Genomic DNA, 21,696 nt, shown 5'->3' with positions numbered 1-21,696 from the left:
AGAATCACCATTTGGAATGGACATCTGCCCTGTCAGAACAGAATCACTGTTTGGAACAGACAATTGCCCTGTTTAAACAGAACAACTGTTTGGACTGGACATTTGCCCTGTCTAAACAGAACCACCATTTGGAAGGAACATTTACCCTGTAAGAACAGAATCACTGTTTGGAATGGACATTTGCTGTCAGAACACAAACACTGAACTTTCATCTTTCATTCAATTCGAACCACTGTTTGAAATGGACATTTGCCCTGTCTAAACAGAACCATTGTTAGGAACAGACAACTGCCCTGTCTAAACAGAACCCCTGTTTGGAACGGACAATTGTCCTGTCTAAACAGAACCACTGTTTGGAAGGGACATTTGCCCCTTCAGAACAGAACCACTGTTTGGAACGGACACTTGCTGTCAGAAAAGAATCACTGTTTGGAATGGTCATTTGCCCTGTCAGAACAGAACGATCGTTTGGGACGGACATTTGCCCTGTCAGAACAGAATCACTGTTTGAAACGTACAATTGCCCTGTCTAAACAGAACCACCATTTGGAACGGACATTTGCCCTGTCAGAACAGAATCACTGTTTGAAACAGACAATTGCTGTCAGAACAGAACCACTGTTTGGAACAGACATTTGCCGTGTCTGAATAGAACCACGGTTAAGAATGGACATTTGCCTTGTTTAAACAGAACCACTGTTTGGACATTTACCTTTTTTAAACAGAACCACTGTTTGGAAGGGACCACTCACTCTCACTTTCATCTTTCATTCAATTCAAACACTTTATAAATAATCCACTGCAATGTACATATGTAAATTCAACTAAATGAATGAATCAGAATATGTTCATTAGACTTGTTCATTTATACAATAAACTTTTTCTATCATGTTAACAATAACAACCAATTTCTCCCCTTTAGCCCCATATATCCAAAAGAGGTGAGGCAAAAATCTCCAAAAAGTATAGGACCCTCCGCCATGTCTCTAGGAACAATGTGTGAAATTTCAAAAAAAAAAAAGATCTGATAAGATTTACTCAAGTTATCATAAATAAATTAAAGTTAATGGACCCCATTGACAACAATGATGACAGGATGATACCATTATACAACTGAAAATTATTTTTGTGGTGGTATAAAAACATGTCTCTGCAATTGATTTAATGAAAAGCATTTTTCCTATTACTTCTCCATTGTATTCCACTGAAAAAAAATGGGTCAAAGACAGAAATAGTTAGGAAGTACATTTGTTGAAGTATGACAGACCTGAAATTACCAAAGATTTCACATTTGACCGGAAATGTTGAAAAACACAGCCAATCTGTAAAAAGGAAGAAGTGTGACAGACATAATATGGGACCCTACAATGAAGATGTGTACCAAATATTTAGTGGCTTTGATTTATAGTAACTGAGAAAAATATTATGAAAAATTTTGCATTTGACTGAAAGTGTTGAAAATAACACCAAGGCATTTAACAGGATGTAAAAGTGCGAAAGATCTAAAATTGAATCCCACAATATGACACTCCAAACTGAAGTGGTGAACCAAATATCTAAGGGCTGTAGTAAATAGTTGCTGAGAAATATGTTACCAAAATATTTTCCCCCTCCACCCATTGCAATGACATTTCACATTCTATTAGCCATTGGGTGGTACAAGGTAAATTTTATCCCATTTAAATGTTTGTTTCAATGAAATGTATATGTCATATTTATGTCCAATAATTTTAAGTTTATTTTAGATCACCGTGGATAGTTCAGCTGGATTACACCTGCATTACATTCTTTTGATTACCACTTTAACCTTAGTTCCTTTGATTACTCTTTCAGAAAATGATTTTAAACTTACGTAGCAAAGCAACCAAATTTTGCTAAAATTAGAGTTATTTCCCTTTTTTCAATGAATTTCAATGCTTTCTATGTAATTTATTTCTCTTTTGAAATGTTGCAGTTCATCACAAACCAATCTTTAACTTTGAGAAAGGATGCATTTGTAATTATTGTAAAAAGGATACAAAATACCTGTTTTTGTATGGACACCCTCTTAAAAGGATACAATCAACTGAAGCTTTATACCACAGATAACTTCTGAGGAAATTTTTCTCATTTTTGTCTTAAATTTGACACTTTGTAATTCGACCGTCTTTTGAAGTCTAAGAGAAGACACAAATAAGCCTTTATAGAGTATGAACCTTCAATAGACAGGAAACATACTGTAAACATACAAGTTTTCTTAGTTTTCTTAGGTTGGTAATTTTTACAGATTCTGTCAAACATACTTGATGGTATCAATTTTCACAGTCAAAAAAAATTATTAGTATTGTAAAGTGTTTAAAAAATCACTTTCCCTGGTACTATTTCATGGCTTTCTGTCCACTGGGAAAATAGCAAAACATTAAAAAATTTTAAAAATTAGTAAGTTTACAGTAATATAATTCACAGATTTTGAATGTACCCTTTATTCATACAAAACTGTTATTACAGAGATAAGTCTCGCCTTTTTAATATTGTCAATATTCTGGTGTGTCTGTTAAAAATTATTTTTCACTTTTAACATTAAATTTTCTTAATCAACAAACCAAGGCTGTGGGAGTATATGCATAAAATTGGCATGATTTTGTGATGCCATGATAGTAATGCATCTTTACACCAAATATCATTGACCTAGCATAAGGGCTTCATGTTTTAATGAACTTGTCAGAAAACTTCACGCAAGAAAAGCAAAACCTAAGACTCACCTTCCGCAACTTTAGTCGCAGGCGAGACAAAAATGCTGACGACTATACTGACACACCCATTTAGATTAAACAAACTTAGTATGAGTTATGGGACTTACATTACTCAACATGTTATGAAATATTTATAATATTGCACAAAATTTGAAATTCAATTAAAATTAAAAAAGAAATTCTGCTTTAAGTGTGCTTATCATAAGGATACCATTAAAAAAATCTGACCCATGAAAAACAAGTGTTCTGAAGTAACACTCCTTTTAAATTTATCATTTATGTACATCCGTCTCTGTACACTGGTCTTCATATACACTCCTCCTTCTGTACACCTGTTATTATGTACAGCCGTCTCTGTATACATGTCTATGTACGCCCGTCTTTCTGTACACCTGTCATTATGTACACCCGTCTTTATTTACCCCGTCTTTCTGTACACCCCTTTTTTTGTACACCCGTCTTTCTGTATGCCACCATCAGTTTGTTCCATGCATAGTAAGATTATTCTAGATTAATTTTTTGGGGCTTGGTCAAATTTCTCACCATGTAACTCCAAAATAGTAAAGATAAGTCTATTCTGTAAAAACCTTTTAAAACAGGATTTCAAAATGAACACATTGACAACAAGTTCATCAAAATCAGACTTACAATAAACCATTTTTATTACCAGTAGTTCTTACATCACCTCTCCCCTTTGAGTGCCTTACTTTGAAAGGTGGTGAGGAAAATATCTTTAAAAGGAATTACATGGCCTTCCGTCAAGTCCCTAAAAACAAGGTGTTCAAATTTCATCAATGTTTCATAAGTTTAACTCATGCAAAATTTTTGTGCCCCTTTAAATATAACGAAAATATACTGCATCAACTAAAATTCTTGCTTATGACTTACAAATAAGAGATCATTTTAGTGGTAAAAGTACATAGTAAACAAAATCACTCACATTGTATACTCATATGAAGCCAATTACCACACGGGAAACCAACCTGTCTAGTGGCCGCCACAAATTTTGTAACAAAATCTCTATCATTCAATATAGTTAAAGTCCCATGAAATAGGAAGCCGATATAAGACAGCAGTCAAAATCACTTAAGACACATGTCCCATTTATGTAAAGTCAATGACATAATTTGGATCAATTAATCCATACATTAGTGGTTGAGATAATTGCTAACAATGGACAGACCAGGTGAATCAGATTTCTCTCATTATAAGCTGATGATTAAAATTGCTCAACTTTTTAACCACTGGGTGGTGATTAAATTTTTTGTAAGAGTTTTCCTAACATTTTACACTTCTGAGTTTTCTACAGATTTCATAGGAGAAATTTAACAAATTCTCCTTCAGCCTGTTCTTGAATTAAATCATTTCTCCACTCTCTATGGTAAAATAAACATTTTATCATGCTCGTTAAAACTGTCATGTTGAAAAGTTTAATTTTACCATCTCCAGTGGAGAAATAATTTAAACCAGTCATTACTGTATATATATATCATCAACTTGTTACGAAACTTAGCATAAAGAAAGGCGGTAACTCAGGTAGTATAATCAGTACCATTTAATCCTGAAACAAAAACTCCATGCAATATTAGAAATTGAGGTAAAAAAAAGAGGAGTATTAGGGGGTTGTGACAGAAAAGAAATAAATGTCTTGTAAAGAAATATTCAGGCAAGGTTTTATCCATTAGGGTGCTTATATATGCACGCATTGGTAGCTTGGCAAAATTACAGGATAAGGTATATGTATTTAGTTATGACATTATTATACTTTCATCATTATATATATAGTTCAGGAAATAAATGCACTGAAAGAGTAATCTTGATAGCAAAATACAATGAAGCACCTAATCCTGTATTTTTTAAATTCCACTCGAAGAGTTATCTTTATAAGTGAAATATTTTCCAAACTCACAATCCATGCATTTCAGAGTAAAAAAGTCCATATAAAACTTGCATTTTTTTATAGAAATCTTTTTTTAAGCTGAGCAAGAGATTAAAAGCTTAGGCTTTTTTTAATGTTTGAAATGAAAATGGAATATCTACAAGTTGAACATGCAATCCCAGGATTCTCAGTGACCTTTGACCCTTGACCTACCTGATCTTCCATACTTTACTTGCTTGAACAATACTGGATGATAGAAAATCTCATAATTAGACAATTCTGAATTTACAAGAGACCTTCTAAAAAAAAAAAAGGTTTTCTTTTTGCTATAAAAACTGCATCTATGAATTTAGAAAAAAAGACTGTCAATCATTGCCCCTACAAAAATGCACTTAACAGGTGACGAGCCACGCCAAACCATATAATCATCCAGTCCAGTTATATAAAAAAGAACTAGGGTTCAAAGAGCAGGATTTACTCACCTGGATTTTTCTAACTAGAGCAGATAGCAAATTAAGAATTTCAAATAAAAAATACTGAACTTTGAAACTTGGCCAATTATAAGCCAAAATAACCTCCGTAGATTTAATAAAAACCTGAAGTATATCATCAAAAATGGTTAGTCATTCCATTATATCTGCTAAGTTTACTTAAATCTGGCCAAGGTACATTTTGTATTTCAATGAGCTGAGAAAAGTGTTACTGAAATGATAGACAATGGATGTAAATTGATGGCATAAGCTCACATTAACCTTTCAGGTCAAGAAAAAAATAATAAACTAGAGGGTCTAGAGAGCCTGAATTGATCATCCGGTCAAAAATAGTTTTTTTTTAAGCCTTGAATAGCTGGACTATTGATCCTACTATACTACTGTCACAGAGATCCTTCTAATTAATGGAGAGCATCTTAATTATTCATCCGGTTTTCATATTATAAAAAATAAATTTCTCATTTTTGGCACTTCAAGGGCAATAACTGCAACATTAATCAACATATCTTTATGAAAATTTCAGCATAGGTCTGTCTCACCATGCTGATCAATGTTACTCGATAAGACTATGGCTAAACATTGGTTTTTAAGTTTTTTCCACAAGTCCTCAATTTTCAGTAATGGTGGTCATGTTTTTTGACAGATAAAACATCTGCACAAACAGATTGTTATGGATATCCTAACAAACATTCATGTCATGTTTGGTTTCAATCCACCAATAGTTTCAGAGGAGAAGATTTTCAAAGTTGGAAATGTAAATTTTGGAAAAAAAATCATTTCAGGATCCATAACACAAACAACAGTCAGATCTTTCAGAAAATTTCTGATTAGGTCCATCTTAAAATGCTGAACAATTTTACCCCTTTGCCAGACTTTAAACCAAACTGTTTTAGAATTATTTGCCAAATTCTTCAATTTGACCCCTACGGTCTATTTTTAGTAATGGTGGCCATGTTTTTCACAAGATCAAAAATCCCCACCAAAAGATTATTAAGGATTATGCCATGTTTTGTTTCAATCCATCTTGTAATTTCAGAGGAGAAGATATTCAAAGTTGGAAATGTAAAAGTCAGGAGAAAAATCCATTTCATCTGTCAACAGATCTTTCTGAAAATTTCAGCATAGGTATCCCATCATGCTGAACAATTTTACACCTTTGCCAGATTTTAGCTAAACCAAACTGTTTTAGAGTTATTTGCACTGCCAACTTCTTTAATTTGACCCTAAGATACCTTTTTTTGCGATGTAGGCCACTGTTTTGCAAGATCAAAAATCCCCACATACAGATTGTTAAAAATACATTGATTAACATTCAAGCAAAGTCTGGTTACAATTGAAGATGTTTGAAAATGTTAATGGACACCTACAAAAATAACAATGGCAATACGGGGTTCAAAATTACTATTGGTCCAGTAGCCCGTGTCTAGTAAAATCAATCACGGTCTAGCAAAATGCCTTATTGTACCAGTCAGGTGGTCTAGAAGAATGTTCCGGAAATGTACCCAGAATTAGTAATTTAAATGCTTAAGGAATGTGAGAGGCATATTTCAAACATACATTGCAATTGATCAATGTCAAGGTAAACCAAATTGGAACTTCTCAGCCTTTCTCATAACACAAAAGAAGGTATTTGAAGGTCGGGAAATTAACCGAATAGTTCTGAAAGAAAGTAAACAGAAGGGGTATCAAAACCTACCCTTCAAAAACGATCCTCCAATGAAATAGGGGAACAAAATAAAGTGTATGACTCGATGAAGAGGTGCTAAACCTTTCAGAATCATTGAGTAAATGTCTACACATGGCTTCAATACATACTGGAAAAGGAATAGATGTATTGTAAATATTGTCGTGATAACGCTAGTAGGGATGATGACGGCAAACTTATAACTGGAACAAAACAACTTAAAATAGGATACACTTGACTGGCACAAGAACACTAAACAACACATAAAGGCTAGTGATATCCACCATGCCATGACAGCTCTGAGTATATAAAGACTGGTGATATCCACCATGCCATGACAGCTCTGAGTATATAAAGGCTAGTGATATCCACCATGCCATGACAGCTCTGAGTATATAAAGGCTAGTGATATCCACCATGCCATGAAAGCTCTGAGTATGAATATGAATCTGACATTGACTTTCAGATAGACCCAGATGATAAATAAAATTGTTTCACTGTTGCAATTAAAATTGTTGTGTCATAGCAAGTTCATCAATTGAAAGTTAGCAGTTATTCAGTTCAGGATTTGATCAAGGCTATGACATCAGGTCTAGTGGCTTGTTTGCAGGTCTAGGTATTTTTTTTGTCTACTAGACCTATGGTCTAGACAAATATGTTGACTAATTTCAATCCCTGCAATAGCTAACATGGCCCTATAGCACAGGTGAGCTAACAAAAAGGTGTTTATTTCGTTTCTTGGCATCCCTTCCACACAACTTTTTCTTTTCCTTATTTAATCATACCTGAAGCACCAGTTATATCCTTTGCCTTGAGATCTTTGGCTTTCATTACTATCACAGTAAGACGTCCCACAGCAGGCTGATAGGACAAGGACAACAAAATTTCACCTAGTTTTCCCTGAAATAAGAAATGAACACTTTAATTTGACTTTACATACTTAAACCCTGAAATAGGAAATAAACCCTTTAATTTGACTTAAACAATATTTATATTTTTAGTGAGCTAAAAAAAGAGGGTCCTGAAGGAACAATTTAAATACCTAAAAACTGTAGGTATGGCTTCAGCAGTACCTTGTTGCTACACCATTGTACAACCCTAAACATTAACCCAAGCCTTCATTTTAATGGTACCATGTGGTATTATTTAAATGATATCCATGCACTCATTCTCAAGTTATTGTCCCACACTAAAATGTCTATGCATTTATCTCCCCTGCAGCCAGTGATTACAGCACCATACCATTACCTCCCCGCCCCAGGAATAGCACCTTGCAAGAATGACTTTCAGTTGTACCAGTGGAAAAATGAATAACCTAAAATGCACTACTTAAAAATAATTTTTTATTCTACCAGCAGAAAAGTGTTGAACTGAAAACTAATTCTAGTAAAAATTTTAAAAAATGATTTGTGATACATGCACTTTCTGCAGTGTCACAACTATTGTGTTCAAATATTGTTTTTCCACAATCCAAATTTTATTTAATTTGAACCCACAGGAATTATACAGCTGTCAATTCAATTTTCATCTTATTTTCAAAAGATGTTATATGATGAAATGAGTTTTAATACTTCAAAAAATTTAAATTCTTAATCATTTGATCAAGCTATGGAGTATTTTAGGAAATAAATACCAGCATTAATAGTAAACAGTTTTATTCAATGTAACTGGTCAAATTGTCTAATTCAATAAAATGTTTTCATCATAAAATAATTCACCATTGGTAAAATAAGATTTGTCTCAAGCAGCATGTGAATCCTCTTGACATTTCCGTGAGCCTATATTTTTTTCCCATAATTCATTTATTCCACTGAATGTCAATAAAATGTCAACTTGAAGTGCTCATTTTCTACAATTCTATTAACTTTTTTCCAATTGTTCTGTTCTTATGTAAAATGGCTGCCTGTCTCAGACCCTGTGACAATCTAATTTGAAAGACTATTTAAGAGTAGACGTGAGTTAAGTCAAAATTGAGATAAATTCTGTTCAATACCTCCTACTATGGCTTTTTAGGAACCAACACCTCTTAATGTGACTTTTCGGGAACCATTATGTATGATCAGTTCTAAAAAATCTTTTGAGTTTGATTGCAATAATATGACATTATTCAAGCATATGAAATTCAATTTATAAAAACCATCCATATGCTGTTTTCTTTGATAATCATGAATATCAGGTCATGGCCTAATTAATGGACATTCACTTATATCCCCCCTAAAAAACACAAATAAAACAAGAGCTGTGCTCAAGGTACCCCTCCACCTTATGCTTAGCAACAAAAGTGATATTTCATGGAATATTACTATTGAAAAGAAAACTTGATTACCACAAAAGTATGCCCTGGAGACTAATTTCATATGGATAGACAGACGGACAGATGGAAAGAACGCCAAATTTAATTATAAAAGTATGATGAAAGCCTATGAAGTTATGGTATGCCCTGGAAATAAATTTCCGGCCCAAAAGTTCTATTTAATTTGGTACATATGACCTTGAACTTTGACCTTCTCACCCCAAAATCAATAGGTGTCTTACTTATCTCACAAGCCTTCAACTGCATAAGTTTGATGAAATTCTATGGTGTTCAAAAATCATGCCCAGGTAACCAACTTTGGCCCAAAATTTCTAGTTCTTCAAGAACATGTGACCTTGACCTTACACTAACTGACCCCAAAATCAATAGGTGTCTTCCTTATCTCACAAACCTTCAACAGTTTGATGAAAGTCTATGTGGGTGTGCAAAAGTTATGCCCCAGATAGCAATTTTGGACAGATGGTAAATAATCAATACCACAAGTTCAGACAGATGTCTGGCACACAAAAAGTGCATTAAAATGTTCAAAAAGGATGCATTTCAACATGCTGAAGAATCACTGGAAATAAACAAATATAGACAAACAGACAACTGGACAAATGGACTAATGAGAAATAGACAGACATAAGTACAATTATATACTCCCAATGATATAAAAGGGATTGTAGACTATATTTTTATGTCCGTATGTCTTACTGGGACATTTTTTTTTCAAAGTTACCACAAGCTAATTTTCCCAGTGGTGTTAAAGAAAAGACGTTGGAACTGGACTGGGCATGTAAGCAGAATGGAACCAATAATAACTAAAATAAAGAGATTCCCAGAGAGCATTATATTTAACCATGTTGGCTTGGGGCAAGTGTGGACACAATATTAGTTTTTGACACAGGGACTTTCAGTTTACTATTGACACAACTGGACAATTTGAAATTCAATGAAAGTTGAAAACAGTTTCACTTTAAGCATGCTAATCAAAGACCTTAGCCATTGATCCCAGTAACTAATAAAATTCAGAAAAGTAAATCGGATACAACAACAAACAATGATTTTCAAAAGGAATCCAATAAATAAAAAAAAAACCATGTCCTAACAAAAACCCATGTCTGTCCTAACAAAACCCATGTCCTAACAAAAATAAAAAGTTGGGGGTGTGGCCCTTATCACTCAATAATCCTAAGGGATATTCGGGGTGTGGCCCTTATCACTCAATAATCCTAAGGGATATTTGGGGGTGTGGCCCTGATCACTCAATAATCCTAAGGGATATTTGGGGTGTGGCCCTTATCACTCAATAATCCTAAGGGATATTCGGGGTGTGGCCCTTATCACTCAACAATCCTAAGGGATGTTCGGGGTGTGGCCCTGATCACTCAACAATCCTAAGGGATATTCGGGGTGTGGCCCTTATCACTCAATAATCCTAAGGGATATTCGGGGGTGTGGCCTTTATCACTCAACAATCCTAAGGGGTATTCGGGGGTGTGGCCTTTATCACTCAACAATCCTAAGGGATATTTGGGGGTGTGGCCCTTATCACTCAACAATCCTAAGGGATATTTGGGGGTGTGGCCCTTATAACTCAACAATCCTAAGGGATATTCGGGGGTGTGGCCCTGATCACTCAATAATCCTAAGGGTTATACGGGGGTGTGGCCTTTATCACTCAACAATCCTAAGGGATATTTGGGGGTGTGGCCCTTATCACTCAATAATCCTAAGGGATATTTGGGGGTGTGGCCCTGATCACTCAATAATCCTAAGGGATATTTGGGGGTGTGGCCCTTATCACTCAATAATCCTAAGGGTTATACGGGGGTGTGGCCTTTATCACTCAACAATCCTAAGGGATATTTGGGGGTGTGGCCCTTATCACTCAACAATCCTAAGGGATATTCGGGGGTGTGGCCCTGATCACTCAATAATCCTAAGGGATATTTGGGGTGTGGCCCTTATCACTCAATAATCCTAAGGGATATTTGGGGTGTGGACCTTATCACTCAATATTTGAAATCTTGAAAAATGCAGGCAAGTGAATCCAATAAACATAAATTTTCAAAATAAAATCAAAAATAAAAAGTTCATTTTTGGCCAAATATTGTACCCCCATTAACTACAAAATGGTTTAAAATAGTTCTACCTTTAAAAAACTTTTAAAACAGAATTTTAAACCATCATTAAAATGAAATCAACAATTAACTTTTTTCTATCAATATTAAAAAGAACACACAATCACTGTTTCCATGTCCCTAGAAAAAAATGTGTTAAAATTTTAAAACAATCAGATCAGTTTTACTTAAGTTATTGTTATGTGTAAGTATTTATAAGAATCAAACAAAATGGGAAGCATCAGAAACTTGCATATCAAAACCCCACTGTTCTGACAATATAATTTAACTCAAGGATGCTTTCTCTATTTGAAAAGACCATTATTTGATTTCTGCATCATTGGATTTGATTGTAAATTTTTCAGTAGACTGTTCAAGATTTTTGACAGAGTTATCTGCCCTTTAAATGTTCATTTACAGTGCATTTCAATGAAATTATATCTAAATGCACCAACATGATATGGAAAATCTTATTTTTTGAAATTGATTCTGATCATACAGTCAAATTACACTATCAATGGTTTTTTTTTTTCGCACCATGTTTCACCCACTGCCTGATTCTTACAAAGACTGACACTTAATAAACAAAAGCTAACAGATACCAACATAGCAGATGACATTGATGACATGGTGATACCATTATAGGACCAGAAAAAATGAGTGCAGTCATATAAAAACTTCACAGCACATACATATCTACTGGATTATCTTTGCTGGGCTGAGGAAACTTCAGAGGACATAAGTTACTACCTCACTATCTTTGCTGGGCTGAGGAAACTTCAGAGGACATAAGTTACTACCACACTATCTTTGCTGGGCTGAGGAAACTTCAGAGGACGTAAGTTACAACCTCATTATCTTTGCAGGGCTGACTTAACTTCACAGGCCATATATATCTACTGGACTATCTTTGTAGGGCTGAAGTAACTTCACAGGACATATGTACCTACCCGACTATCTTTGCAGGGCTGAAGAAACCGCCACAGGACTGGGGACTGAGATAAATCTATTTCATTCAGTGGTATATATGTTTCACCTATAGGATCATCTCGACTAAATCTATCATAGTCTATAACTTGTAAATACAGTGTCTTCTCCAGTAACTTATTGTGTGGCCAACCTGCAACCACAAGAAAAAAACACCTGTACTTAATTTCATTGAAAATAAAATTTATGAAATAGATAACATTAAATATTGTTCCTTGTGTAATAAATTTTGTAATTTCATTCTGGGACTTTTTGTCACCAACACATCACAGCAAGTTTTCTTGTTACATTGTCATCATTTGCTATTATAACTAATGATTTTTGGATCAATGCTCCTAGAAACACACCAACATATGATGCTTTTATCCTTGAACACAATTCCTGTGCAGTAAAAGGGCAAACATAGTCTGTACAGGAATAATCATTCAGTGAGGTGATTGAACTTCTCAGGTCCAGAAACAAACCACAGAAAACAAAAAAAAAGATCATAAAGACCTGAAAGCATCAAGAGAAAAATCATTGCAAAAACAAAGTGTAAAGGTAATATGTCAGAAATCAAGATTTTTTCAGGGATTGCACATTGTCATTTAAATGGTCTTCAAGAGTATATTACATAAAACCTAGTGTCATACTTTAATACCAAAAAGATTGCCACATAAATGTCACTCCAAGTATAAATACCAAAGAGTAAAGTCCTAGAATGACAGATAATGAACCTCTTAAAACAGAAAAATAGGGTGCAGATTACAGAATGGAAGCAGTTCACTGTCTGGCATTACCAAATGAAAGAAGTTATAGAGATAGGTCCATTTAAATAATCTTGTTGTTATCAATTACCAAACACTAAACTGATCCATAATCAAGTCAAGTCCTAAATAAATCTGGCAAAATAGATATTACACCACCAGAGCAGCTGGTACCGCAATAGTCCTGACTTAGTACAGGCATTTCAAACAAAATGGTGAGTTAAATCTAGGTTTTACAACCCCCTAAACCTCCCTCTTCTATTACCGCATGAATACACCAGTGGTGATTAAATAGCCTTTGAATGCCATTGTGTTATATTTGATAATTCAGTGGTCACATCAATACAAAGAACAATTTACAAAAAAAGACAATCATTACTCGTTATTTTAGAAGAAACTGAGTACTTTTCAACCAAAGACTAAAAAAGAATTTGGTAAGAGACCTTTTAAAACATATTTCCTGATACTTCTGATTCAAGTGTTCAAGGAAATCAGAGTAGTTAGTACTTAGTCTAGCATAGCGAATCAATTGTGAAATATAAACACCATATGCAGGAGATGATGAAGGTATATTGCTGCACAGAAAAAATTATTATTTTAAACTTAAGTCAACTCTTTTATCATAAATCTTAGTGCTGAGATGACCACTGTTGTCAAATTCGAGATGTAGGTCCAAAAAAAGTTACAGAAGAAGCTGCTTCTGTAGTCTCATTTTTCTCCATCTCTAGTGATACATTGATGGTAACCGTTTTCCAAAAGAAGAATTGTTGATGGATAATACATCAATATATCTGAATGTAAAATTAAAGGATTTAACATCTTTTATATTTTTATTCTTTACATGATTCTGAAGAAATTCAGTCTTATATGAATATAAAAGTAAATCGACTAGTAGAGGAGCACAGTTAGTGCCCATTGAAATGTCAACTTAAATAGCTCTTCCAAATGTGACAAATATGTTATCAATGAGGAAATCAAGCATATAGCAAACCTGCTTTTCTGTGTAGCTTACTTTGCCCTTCTGTGATGTTTTAGAAAAAAATATGTGGATTTGTAACCAAGAACAACATTTTTTATAATTTTGTTTTCGAAACAGCAAAAGATTTACAAATAAGTCCTTCCAAAAGAGATTTCAATGTATCATGTGATTAAGTAGTGTAATGAGTTGACAGGTCAAAAGTTTAGAGAGAACTTATTTTCGAAAAGCAGTGGGATTTTAGGTATGAAGTAAATCTTGAGAATTTTTTTAGTTTGCACATACAATTAATGCCACTATGAGAGTAGATAAAACAGAAAAATAGAGCCAAGCATTACTGAATTCTAAGCAGCCAACTTAAAACAGGAAAATAGGGTCCAGCAAAACAGAATGGAAGCAGTCCACTTAAAACTGAACTAGAGGCTCTAAAGAGCCTGAATCACTCACTTGGAGACCTTGAAATCATGTGGTCATATCATTTGATCATTTAAAGCTTAAATGGCCTCTGGTTGCTATATTTCTTATTCAAGCAGAACTCAAATTTTATCAGAAGTTAAAGTTGACCTCTTTACTATTTCTGCCAAGTCTGGTCACCATTGGCTCTGTAAAAGCAAAGATATAGGCCAAAATGAGTTTCCCCAAAGGGCTTCCATGGCAGCTTTGAGTGGCTACAGCTACCTGCTGAGCCACCTGAGCCACACAAAAAGTGAACGTTTGTAGATGGCATTGGGATCATTATCCCTATCAAGTTTCAAAACATTGGCACCTGTGGTTTCAGAGGAGTTGATGTTTGAAGATGGGCTAATCGGATGCTTAAATGGCCACTGCTTGCCATCTTGGTTAATCAAGCAGTACCAAAAGTGTATCTCACACAGTGGATCTTACATACATCATTTCTGCGCAGTTTAGTAAAAATTGGTCATGGGCAAAATGAGAAAAGTTTACAGATGACGGATGCTAAGTAATGATATAAGCTCACTGGGACTTTGGTCAAGGTGAGCTAAAACATTAATTGCTTTCAGAAGTGAAATAATTCATAATATACTTCAGGCTAGAAAATCTTGATAAATCCCTGCTATCTACATAAAAATGAAAACATTATGACCTGGTCATCTTTTCAGAGCACCTGTCACCATGGTTTTAGTTTGGTTTGTTGTAGGAAGTCTCAGAAACCAGTTTTATATTTTACATTGAACATGTCTGAAAAACCTGAACACCTGTCTAAAGCAAACAAATTTACAGTCCAAAAGGTGTTTAGTATAGACAGATTTGACAGTGTGACTGCATCTGACAATTGTTGTAAAAATTATTTAAAATTTTAGTTATTTTTTTAGCAGGAAGAAATAAGCCATCTAAACTTACCTTCAAAAAGGAAGCACTCATTCCACCGTGGATTTAGATTCCTCTTCTTCACTTTTGTCAGAAGTTTATGTTTTTTATCAGGCAACAACAATATTTTAACATAAGGGTCACTTGTTCCCGAGAAATCTTTGGCGATGAGATTTGTCGCTTGTAACACTTTTAGTGTCAATGTCAATGTTTGAAAGTCATAGCTGAGAGAAATTTGAAGTTTTCCTAATCCACAATCAACGCCCTCTGATGGATCAGGTGGAGGTAACTCTTCCTCAACAACTGGATCCTCCATCAACATGTTTGCAAAGTTCTTCATTCCTTTCCAAACACTGCCATTTTCTTCATCTGAACTACAAGTAGATTTCTGTGAGTTAGACTGTGACAAGGTCTGAAAAAACAAGAAAAAATGTTTTGAATTTCTGTACCTTCATTGAAAGGGTAAATATAAAAAAAAAATAACATGCACAAAATTGTGAAGACAGAATACAGTGAACCCTGTGTAAACAAAACCCTGCATAAACCGGAACAAAGCACTAAGTCATCAGAGGCAGAGCTGATTGCCTCAGTCTTAGGAGGCAGAGCCAATTCCTTAATCATCACAAGCAAAGCCAATTCCTTAGTCATCAGAGGCAGAGCTAATTCCTTCGTCATCAGAGGCTGAGCTAATTCCTTAGTCATCAGAGACAGAGCCAATTCCTTCGTCATCAGAGGCAGAGCTAATTCCTTAGTCATCAGAGACAGAGCCAATTCCTTCGTCATCAGAGGCAGAGCTAATTCCTTAGTCATCAGAGACAGAGCCAATTCCTTCTTCATCAGAGGCAGAGTAAATTCCTTAGTCATCAGAGACAGAGCCAATTCCTTAGTCATCAGAGGCAGAGCTAATTCCTTAGTCATCAGAGACAGAGCCAATTGCCTCAGTCTTAGGAGGCAGAGCCAATTCCTTAATCATCACAGGTAGAGCCAATTCCTTCGTCATCAGAGGCAGAGCTAATTCCTTAGTCATCAGAGGCAGGGCCAATTCCTTAGTCATCAGAGGCAGAGCCAATTTCCTTAGTCTTAGGAGGCAGAACAAATTCTTTAGTGGGAGAAGGCAGAACCTATTTCTCAGAGGAGGCAGAATAAATCCCATTTTGTTGGGGGAAGGGGGGTATACCAATTGTCTTCTATGAGCTTGCTTTTGTAGTACAGTTAAAATACATGTATCCTTGTAAATTAAACTTAGTCTCAAAGGTCATCCACCTTGTAAGGTCAGTGGACTATTTTGGGTGAGTTACCTTTATATGTACATCTATGTACCAAATCAATTTTTAAGACTAAGCCAGAATCAAATTCTTTTCAGGAACTTGTTGCTATTTAGTAAGGACTTATTTGAAAATTATTTTTGCTTGCCATCTTTTTTTGCAGTTTTGGTGATCAATTTACTTTTGCTTTGTTTTGAAATAGTGTTTGTACCTCCAAACTAATGGTAATGTTCTATGTGTTTGTACCTCAAAACTAATGGTAATGTTCTATGTGTTTAATAGTAATGTTCTATGTGTTTAATGGTAATGTTCTATGTGTTTAATGGTAATGTGCTATGTGTTTAATGGTAATGTTCTATGTGTTTGTACCTCAAAACTAATGGTGATGTTCTATGTGTTAATGGTAATGTTCTATGTGTTTAATGGTAATGTTCTATGTGTTTAATGGTAATGTTCTATGAAGACAATAATCTATTACTTCTAATGATTTTCCCCGTAAGATGTCTTACTGTAAAAATGGCAAAAAATTAAAGCCAAAATCTTAGGTTTACAGAAATTAAGTACTTCACAATCTAAGAATTAGGCAAAATGTGTATAGATGTGGCACATGAAGGGAAAAAACACAGAGATTTTACTGCATTAACCAAGTATTTATACTTGATAACCTCCAGAAATAACCAAGTTTTTGTAAAATTTGGCTTTTTAAGATATTGATAGGTCAAATTTAGTTAAAATGTAGTATGGAAAAATGGCAGGAAAATTTTCCTGCACTTCTTCCTTATATAAGTAGTCAAAAAATATCTATGTCACAGATGCTTCACGATAAATTAAAATAGCTTGTCAGTTGTTTTCTAGATGTATTGAATATATTTGTGGCAAAAAGACCAAACTGAGAAATATGATGTGCCACCCATTGCCTGATTCTTACACAGATTGGTACTTAAATAATTTCAAACAATGGAAACACATCATTTAACACACTGTCAACATACTGTCAAAGTAGTTATGACATACAGTAAATTTATACATACCACATGTTTGTATTAGCAATCAGATTGGATTCCTTCAGTTAATGAAAGAACGAAAGGATACTTCCTGCAGCCACCTTCGTAAGGCCAAGAAAAAAATATGTCTGTTTAAGGCTACCCTACCTACCCTATTTTTTCTGCATACTCTTGGACATTTTATTAGTATTTTTGTTGAAATGTTGCCTATCATTTTTTAGTCCAGCACTATCAAAGTCATGAAATCCTCCCATAAGTGTCTATATAAAATAATTTTTAAAAAATAAAATTATTTTATCTATCTACCCTATTTTTTCATCCAATGTAACCTGAAACAGATATACATGTATATCTTTTTTGGCCTAACCATTTGGTTAAAATATAAAAAGAAAAATCATCACATCGAAACCCTAAGTCAAAACAAGAAAACAGTGTGAGCAAAGCTCTCTTAAGGATACCCCCATCTTTAGATACAAAGTTGTTAAACAGGAAGTTCATGTTGGTTCCACAATATGGCATACCTATATAAATCAAGCTTCTATCAAGTGGCTATAATATGTACCTATGCTGAGACAACTGCAACACGAAAGTTGTGGATGGACTGATGGACACCATGACAATGATACAAAGCAGGGGTATAGTTGATACATGTAGAATTTCAGCCTATAACTTTAAAGACACTATAAATTTTTTTCTTTAAATATATGAGAAACACAAGAATTTGATAAGGCTGTTCAGAACTTCTACACTTTCCTAGATTTGCTATAATTGCAAATACAGCAACTCAAACAGTGAAAGGTCATTTCCTGGTTCTAAATACCATAGCCTTTAGGTTTTATATGGTGAAAATATCATTGTTATGAGAAAAGGTTTTCCAAAGTACATCAGCTAATTTTTGTAATTGATATTCCATTGAGTACAGGTTCTAATAACAATCAGGTAGGGAGTGATATATATCTAAAATGTCCTATGGAACTTTTCATGGCAGGACTAGGTAATTAACTCTTGATACAAATTATTGCATGGAGAAAGCTTAATAAAGTTAAATAATTTTGTTCAGATTTTAGAGATTTTTTTCTCTGCTTTTTTAGACAATAAAAAAAGCTGGGCAAATCACTACAATACAACATCAACAAATTTTCAATTAAGCATCATTCCATATGAAAGTTACTATTTCGACACTTTTCCCTTGAAGATATTACTAAAAGAGTAGGGCAGATAACTTATGCCCAATCAGTACTTTTTGAATATTCTTTACAAAAGAATGATTTTGTTCAAAAGACAAAAAACTAGGAAAAAACATGCATAAATTCAACTGGAGATTTTTGCTCTGTTTGTCACTACCCTTTTCTGACCTTTACTGATATGCTGTTTTAAGACATTTATACAAAAAAAGTAATTACAATGTTACAAAGGGAGATTACTCATAGATATTAACAAATATTTCACTAATTAAAGAGACCCCACTTCGTACTTGTCCAACATGCTAAACCCAGTAGCAACAGCTGACAGGTAGGCATGTCACCCCACATGACACATCATTCAGACTCCCAGCTGACCAATGGTCACTTTATCTTCTACATGCCATGTGTTTGACAGAGAAGCAGTAACTAATATTTTGAATGTCCTACGTGTGAAAGAGTAATCAAGGGAACCAAGGTTCTAGCGGAAATCAAAAGGAAGAAATCCAGGGACAAAGAAGACAGAAAAACATAACAAAGAACATTAAGTAACTAAAATAATACATACAAAGTAACAAAAGAAAATGAGCAACTCGGACCCCACTAAAAACTGGAAGCATGGACCAGGCGCACTGGTAGGGTAAGCCTCCTCTGCTTTTCAAGTCTGGGGTAGAAGAAAGAGGAAAGGAAAACTATGACACGATGAACAAATTTTCATGGTTCAGATGGATACACCACAACGATCCACGAGTTCATGATGGCGACCATAAAACTTCTGTAGTGATGACATCAATCTTGTAGCAACATAACTCTGTTCAAGAAGCCTATTTGTTAGAATCCTAGCATGATACAATAAAGTCTGCATAGTTATAGCAAGCTCTGGCATAATGTATGAGTTGTGATATGAAAACTCCAGACACAGGTGTTGAAGGGATGTTGCCACAGATGAAAGGAAAGTTGACAATTCTGAATGAAAAGTCATCACGTTTGTCGTGAAGTTTGGTCAATAGTTTTCCTTTACCATCGATTTCTAAGTGTAGGTCAAGATTGAGGCTGACTTCACAGTGTCTGTAGAATCCTTTACCTCAAGTTCTTTGGGGTAGATGTGCTGTATCAAGTCCCCAACACTAGGACTGTTTAACGATAATATGTCTTCAACATAGCGCAAACTGAGATTAAAGGATCTAGCTAAACTATGTTCTTTCTTTCGAATCAGATCAGCTATAAAGTCAGCCTCATAAGAGTGTAGGAATAGGTCAGCAAGTAGAGGAAAACAATTTGTTCCCATTGGAATGCTGACTGTTTGTTGAAAAACACGATCATCAAATTGGACAAATATGTTGTTGATAAAAAAATTCCTGCATTTTGAAAACATCTTCTGACTTTGCCTGGGATCAAATCCATGACCTCCCAAACTTGGGTGAGCATGCTACCTCAAGAACCCTAAATGCTATTTTGTTATACTATAGGACCTGCATGATATTTACAAGGGTCTGTACTATATAGTAATAACCTGCAGTTGACCACAGAACAAAAATTGTTCAACAAATAAAAATACTATTCATTATCTGGGTAGCATTTATCTATAGGTTAACTTCACTATATCAAACAATAATTTATGGTTTACAGAAACTAAATTGAAAAAAAAATATTGGCATATGTTTCATTGAGGTTCTCCTAAAACCAGTCCATTATCAGAGCATTGATAAGGTAGTATTGTATTGTACCTAAAACCAATAAAGAAAATCATTACAGAGACAATTCAAAAGTTTAATTGCTATATTACTGCAATCAAAGCTGTCCAGTAACTGATAAGACAAACTTTTCTATTTGTTTCCCTATACCAGATCAATTTACTTGATTGAATTAAGTTTCAGATTAATCACGTATCCAACAGCCTTGGCTAAGAAGATCTGTGATATAGAAAAGGGAACAGATATGGTGAAATGTAACAAAAGGGAACAGGTATGGTGAAATGTAACAAAAGGGAAAAGATATGGTGAAATGTAACAAAAGGGAACCGATATGGTGAAATGTAACAAAAAGGAACAGGTATGGTGAAATGTAACAAAAGGGAAAAGATATGGTGAAATGTAACAAAAGGGAAAAGATATGGTGAAATGTAACAAAAGGGAACCGATATGGTGAAATGTAACAAAAAGGAACAGGTATGGTGAAATGTAATAAAAGGGAACAGATATGGTGAAATGTAACAAAAAAGAACAGGTATGGTGAAATGTAACAAAAGGGAAAAGATATGGTGAAATGTAACAAAAGGGAAAAGATATGGTGAAATGTAACAAAAGGGAACCGATATGGTGAAATGTAACAAAAAGGAACAGGTATGGTGAAATGTAACAAAAGGGAAAAGATATGGTGAAATGTAACAAAAGGGAACCGATATGGTGAAATGTAACAAAAAGGAACAGGTATGGTGAAATGTAACAAAAGGGAACAGATATGGTGAACAAAATCACTATCAATAACAGGTATGAAGGTCACTTTTATTTTTTTAATGCCCCCCATATAAACTGTTAGAATTATGGAATGACAGAATGACGGTAAAACAGAACGTCTTCTTTAGAGTATAAAAATCAAATACAACACTTGTTTGTTAAGACAACTTCTTGTATGTTTTCAGCTCTGCTTTAGAAAATAAATTGTCCCCTATTTACAGTTTTTCAAATCCAATCACAAAAAAAAAATCAAATAAAGAACAAAAGGAAGGCTCCTTCCATGAAGACCAACATTTCATTAAAAAGCCTATAAAATACTATGAAGAAAGCTCATTAGGTAATATCCTTACTAAAAATGTACAAACATTATAGGAAATCTAAAAGCCATTCAGAGGGGGAAAATGGAAGTGCAAAATGACATTATCTGAAAAAAAAGTTAAATAAAAAAACTATCAAAAACTCTACTTGTTCTTTCTTCAAGTCAATACATGTATCACCCACCCTATTATCAGAATATATTAGCATTAAAACACTATATACTTCTATT

At 34.4% G+C, this 21,696-nt stretch overlaps 1 protein-coding gene across 13 annotated transcripts in view; it reads right to left on the bottom strand.

Moving 5' to 3' along the window:
* Positions 1 to 21,696, bottom strand: part of LOC148613139 (synaptotagmin-7-like) — a 185,115-nt gene that overhangs the window by 8,365 nt on the left and 155,054 nt on the right. For 11 of the 13 annotated variants that reach the window (XM_088586319.1, XM_088586326.1, XM_088586324.1 and 8 more), the window contains 4 exons: positions 15,277 to 15,655; positions 12,156 to 12,325; positions 7,572 to 7,686; positions 4,825 to 4,857 (listed from right to left, as the gene is read on the bottom strand). In XM_088586319.1, the coding sequence (XP_088442445.1) occupies positions 4,825 to 4,857; positions 7,572 to 7,686; positions 12,156 to 12,325; positions 15,277 to 15,655 (697 nt within the window). The remainder of the gene's footprint in view (positions 1 to 4,824; positions 4,858 to 7,571; positions 7,687 to 12,155; positions 12,326 to 15,276; positions 15,656 to 21,696) is intronic. The other 2 variants (XM_088586325.1, XM_088586327.1) reach the window with 1 other exon arrangement.

Source organism: Perna viridis, chromosome 6 (assembly GCF_037379345.1).
Source record: "Perna viridis isolate PV_CMFRI_1.1 ecotype Kerala chromosome 6, ASM3737934v1, whole genome shotgun sequence".
Taxonomy (NCBI): Eukaryota; Metazoa; Mollusca; class Bivalvia; order Mytilida; family Mytilidae; genus Perna; species Perna viridis.
This window is presented reverse-complemented; position numbering and strand designations above follow the sequence as displayed.